General features: G+C 53.4%; 1 protein-coding gene across 2 annotated transcripts in view; it reads left to right on the plus strand.

Annotated features, from left to right (window-relative positions):
• The window catches only part of VASP (vasodilator-stimulated phosphoprotein), a 13206-nt gene that overhangs the window by 2073 nt on the left and 5571 nt on the right, over positions 1-5562 (plus strand). For both annotated transcript variants that reach the window (XM_010852604.1, XM_010852603.1), the window contains exon 2: positions 5450-5561. In XM_010852604.1, the coding sequence (XP_010850906.1) occupies positions 5450-5561 (112 nt within the window). The remainder of the gene's footprint in view (positions 1-5449; position 5562) is intronic.

A 5562-nucleotide genomic window follows, 5' to 3' on the forward strand; every position in this document is an offset into this window, starting at 1 on the left:
TCCGGTCCCAGGCATGGTGGAAGGCGTGGAAGGCGGATGGCGGATGTCCGAGTTAGTGCTGCCTCACTCACTGAGACCGTAAAAGGGCAGGAGCAATGTCTGGGCCAGCCTCCCGCCCCCGCCTCCCCCAGTCCCAGAGGCCCTGGCCCTCCCACAAGGCCCCCTGCTACTGCGAGCCGCGACCAAACCTCCTGTATCTCCTGGGGGGTGGGCAGAAGTTAGCTGATGCCTGTCCCAGCAGAGGGTTACTCCCATCTCCTGAAGGGTCTTCCCTGCTGATGGCCACACTAGCCTTCTTGGGCTGTGCCCCTACTCCCAGGACAGCTAGGATTCAAAAAGACCCACGGCCCTGTCTAGGGGCTGCTGGGGAAACTGAGGGAGGCTCAAAGAGAGAAAAGGCCTGGCCCAAGATCCCTCAGAAATTTCTAAGCAGTGTTGAGGGATGGGAGGGCACTGGGATCCCCTGATTTCTGGCTGGTTAGGTTGGAGACAGTCTTGGGGACAGTTGGAAGAGAGGCTGTAAAGATGGAAAATTACAGTTCTTTTTTTTTTCTCAGTTTGACAAATATTTGTTGAGTGTCTGCCGTGTCCGGGACTCTGCGCTGGAATTCTGGGAAGTGGGGCAGAGGTCTGAGACTCTTAGGGCAGAGGAGACTCTAGAACTTGGTTCATTTATTATTGTTTTTAATAATGAGAGACCATTTGATCAAGCAACTCCTTTGTGCCAGGCATTGTACCAGGTGCCTGATTCAAATTAATCCTCACGGCAATTGTAAGAGATTGATACTATTATGATCGTCCCCCTTTCCCAGATGGGAAAATTGAGGCACTGGGGAATTAAGCAGATTACCTATTAAAGTCAGTTTGGAAGTAGGCAAGATTGGATATGAACCAAAGCCTCTTTCCAGACTATTGTACTCTTAAAGAAAACCAAAGTCAAACCTTTAGTGGCCTTAGCAAAAAACAAGTAACCTGCTTTTACTGTACAAACACTGAAGATAATGCTGATAAGCAAGAAGGAACCCAGTTACCTTCCTGTTCATTTATGGGGAACTGAGGCCTGTCAAGGAGGAGGGACTAGAGTGAACCCATAGAAGCCCTACAGATGCTGTACCTGTGTTTCTATCCAGGGTTGCTTCAAAGATTTGTAGTTTGTAAAGGCTGTGTATCCCTGGGTCTTTGTGGGGTGGATTACAGTTTAAGGGGCTATCAGATGAAGGGGTAGAAGGAAGGGCAAACCTCTCAATGGGTAAATTTCAGTAAACCAGAGTGACTGTGCTTGATTGCCTCCCATGATGAGAGGCTCTCTCCTTCCTGTATTGCTTCGTGGCTCCCTTATATGTTGTTTGTGTGCTTAGTCACTTGAGTCTGACTTTTTGTGACCCTTTGGACTGTAGCCCGCCAGGCTCCTCTGTCCATGGCATTCTCCAGGCAAGAATATTGGAGTGGGTTGCCATTTCCTTCTCCAGGGGATCTTCCCAACCCAGGGATCAAACCCATATCTCCTATGACTCCTGCATTGCAGGCAGATTCTTTACTCTCTGAGCCATCGGGGAAGCTCTCCCTTTTGGTCCTGTGCCAAATTCCAGGTCCTGCGCTTAAGGCTTTTCTTATCTCTTTCAATCCTTACCAAACCCCAGGGAGTTACGGTTTCCAGGGCTGGAAAGTGAGGCTTAGAGAGGTGAAGCCATGCAGCAAGGGGTTGACTTCAATTCTCCTTTACTGACCACATACTGGAGATTTCCAGAATGGGAGGGCTTGTGGGAGAGTTCTGGGCTGACTGGGGATTCAGGCTGTCTCATGTCAAATTGAGGCTGTGAGACCCCAGTGTTGAATTGAAAGTGTTAGTCGCTCAGTTGTGTCTGACTCTTTGCAACCCCATGGAGCCCGCCAGGCTCCTCTGTGATGGGATTTCCCAGGTAGGAATACTGGAGTGGGTAGCTATGCCCTTCTCCAAGGGATCTTCCCAACCCAGGGATCAAACCCGTGTCTCCTGCATTGCAGGCAGATTCTTTACCATCTGAGCCACCAGGGAAGCCCCCAGAGACCACTGGAATTAAGCAGACCTTATATGCATCTCACTCCCGGCTTCCTGGCTGTGAGATTTTTCCGATCTAGCTTTTTGTCTGGTTTATAGGTGGATTTTTTTTTTTTTTTTGTACTTAAGTAATGAATTAATTTTTTATAGGTAATACCAGCCCATGGTAAAACAAAGCAAAAAGAGAAGACATAATCAAGCAACTCAAGTGGGTAAACAGTGCAACTGTCCACTTCCTGCCTCCCTTGTCAGACCCCCGGTGCCTCAGTGCCTCAGAGGCGAGCAGGGGAGGCTAGTCCCCTGAGAAGCAACCTCGCTTTTCACCACTCTGGGTGCAGAGGTATTTATATCCTCCCCAGCTTTTTTTTTTTTTTTTTAATCTCTCACACCACTTTATACCTTGCCTTAAAAAAAAAAATCAGCTTAGCTGTTTCCTCATCTTTAAATGAGGTTAAGAACATTGGGGGTGGGGAAGATCAGGACTTGGGTTCAAATATGAGCCCCTGTGCTTGTTTGCTGTGTGACCTGGGATGGCTGTCTTCACTCCTCTGTGGCCACAGTTCCTTGTCTGGAAAAAGGGTGTGCACTGAGGTCACTGTAAGGTTCACTGTGGCAGCTGGAGCTCCGTACCTGGAACGGTGTCTGGGACACAGACTAACCAATACATGTCAGCTGCTGTTAAAAAAAAAAAAAAAATTTCCTTTTTTTATAGACGGCTAATTTAACAACTCCTGGATACCTGCTAGGTTCTAGGCACGAGTCTAGGTTCTGAGAACACAGTAGTGAACAGAAAAGACAAAAATCCCCGCCCTTGTGGTCCTGACATTTTGGTGGGGGAGACAGATAGAGCCTTGATGAAACACCCAACGGTGTGTGCAGTGAGAGCTTTTCCAGGTAGGGTAGTCAGGGAGGGCTTCTCGGAAGAGGTGATGGCTAAGCAGAGGCCCGAAGGAGGTGAAAATCCAGGTTGAGAAAGGGAGCGCAGCCCTGAGGTGGAGATGTGTCTGGCATGTTGAAGTGGGGGCTAGAACGGCTGGTGGGGCCAGTCGAGGGGAGATCAGAGATCATACAGATCATGAAGGCCGCAGAGAGAACTTGGCCAGAATAAAAATTCTGCTGGGAGCTGCCAGCGGAGCTTCCAAGAAGAGGAGATACACAATCTGACTTGTGTTTTAACAGGATCCTTTTGCTGAAATGGGGATACCGTGGCTTGGAGAGGGACAAGACCAGTCCAGGGTCACTCGGCAAACACCCACAGCTCAGGCTAGTCCAGAGACTGAGCAGGGCAGGGGCTCTTGGAAAGAGCAAAGTGCAGCCAGGGTGGGGTAGCAACGAAGGCCCTGGGCACCTGGCCAGAGTCTGCCCTGGGTGTGGGTGGCAGGTGTGGGCGAGGCCTTAACCCTGCCCTGCCGGGGGCAGCGGAAGCCAGAAACAGCCCCTGAGGCTGCGCTTGTCTAGAACCAGCACCTGGTGCTTGGGGAGGGCCCGCACAGTCCGTGGTGGTGAAGACAGTGGACTTGGGGGCCAGGTGGCCTGGGTTCCCATCCTCGCTCTGCTGCCCGCTGGCTGTGTGACCATGGGTGAGTCACACAACCTCTCTGTGCCACTGTTTGCAGTCTTTGCATAATGAGGATGAAATAGCCCACCTGGAAGAGCTGCACTGAGAATAAAATGAGAGATCCGGAGAAAGGGCTGGGTGAAGTGCCTGACAAGAGGGAGCCCCCCTAATTATGCAAACCTGGGGGCTTAGCTCCCTGGCCTAAGAACTCGGATCTGGGTCAGCTGAGGGGGCTTTCCCTGCCTTGTCTTTTATAGTGTCACTGTCACGCTTCAGCCCCTAGCCCTGGTAGAGACAGAGCCATTGTAGGGTATAATTTATCTCCCCGGAAACCTCTGACCACCAACTTCCTCTTTTTAGGAAAAAGTCTGGTGGGGGGTGGGGCTGGGCAGGGACTAGTGCTTCCCCCTGGTTTGTGGGTGACCTTGGCCAAGTCACTTCCCGTCTGGGAGCCTGAGTTTCCCCACTGAGAGAGGAGGGCATTGGACCTTTCCAGAAGGACTGGTGAGGGGTGGAGGAGGGCCCTTCGGTGCCTGTTCAGAGTGCCCAGGGAAGGGATGCTGACAGTTACTCAGCACTCATGCCAGGCACCACGCCAAGCATTCTACATGCCCAGACTCTTACTTCTCCCACTGCCCTGGGAGGTGGGGTCTGTCATTTCCCCAGTTTGCGGGCAAAGAAGATGACTTCTGTGGGAAGGTTGCTCGCCTGAGTCACATGGAGTAGGTGGCCCAGCGGGGGTTTGAACCTACGTCTGTGGATATCAGATCCTGAACCCTGAGCTGCGTTACTGAGCCCCCTCCCTGCAGGGCTAAGTCAGATGTCATCTCCTCCAGGAAGTCTTCTCTGATCCAAAGGCTGGGGCAGGCCCTGCTTCTGGGCAACCCCAGGCCTGGTCTTGGATTATCACCATGTGCGGACAGCACAGTCCCTTGCGATGCTCCCCTGCCCTGCAGGGTGGGGCCGGGGCTGTCTGGGTCACTGCCGGACACAGAGCAGGGAGTGTCTGCTGATGGCCGTTGGCGCCAGGGGGCGGGGGAGGGTGGGTGGCGCCGGATGGATGGGGTGGGCAGCAGGAAGGGGAAGAGCCTGGGATCTTGCATCGGTCCCCAACTTGCTGCAAGCCTCACCCTTCACCTCCCTGAGCCTCAGCTTCCTCCTCCACAGTGGGGAATGGGGGCAGGAAGGTCCAAGCCTCCCAGCAGAGACAGGGAAACTGAGGCTCCAGGCGCATCGGGCAGGGGCTTGTTCCCAGTGCTGCCCAGGACACCTGCTCTGTCCCTTGCATCCGCTTCTCCCAGGCCCCCTCCTCCAGCTCTCATGCCACATCTCTGTCTCTCGGTCCATCTCAGTCCTCTCTGTCTGCCTGTTTGTCTGCTCTCTGCCTTTGCCTCTCTTCTCCCCATTACTACTTTCAGTCCATCTCCCCTGTAACAATCTGACCCCCTTTCTTACCTCTCTCTCCCCATCGTCAGTCTGTATGTTTGTCTCTTCCAGCAGGTCTGACTCTTCCTCTTCCTGTCTCTTGCTCCCCATTTGACTGTCTGTCTCTTTCCTTGTCTGTCTCACATCCCCCGGTTTGTCTTATTTGTCTGTCTCTCCCGGTGTGTCTTTCGCTGTCCCACCTGTCTTTTTCTCCTCCAGTCTCCCTGTCTGGGTCTCTCCGAGGGCCTGTCCTCAGCCCTCTCTCTCGGTCTGTCTTCCTCTTCGTGGGTCCCCTATTCCTGGCACACTGGCTTTGCATCTCCGAATCTCCCAGGGGAACGAGAAGGCGACCGGCCCCTGGGGGGAGGATGCCAGGCTCCCCACAGCTAACTGGCCTCTCTCCCTTTTGCCCGCCTGCCTCTCTGCAGCGAGACGGTTGTGTGCACCAGCCGGGCCACGGTGATGCTCTATGATGACAGCAACAAGCGCTGGCTGCCCGCCGGCACGGGCCCGCAGGCCTTCAGCCGCGTCCAGATCTATC

The sequence above is a fragment of the Bison bison genome, unplaced genomic scaffold (assembly GCF_000754665.1).
Source record: "Bison bison bison isolate TAMUID 2011002044 unplaced genomic scaffold, Bison_UMD1.0 scf7180017864313, whole genome shotgun sequence".
NCBI lineage: Eukaryota > Metazoa > Chordata > Mammalia > Artiodactyla > Bovidae > Bison > Bison bison.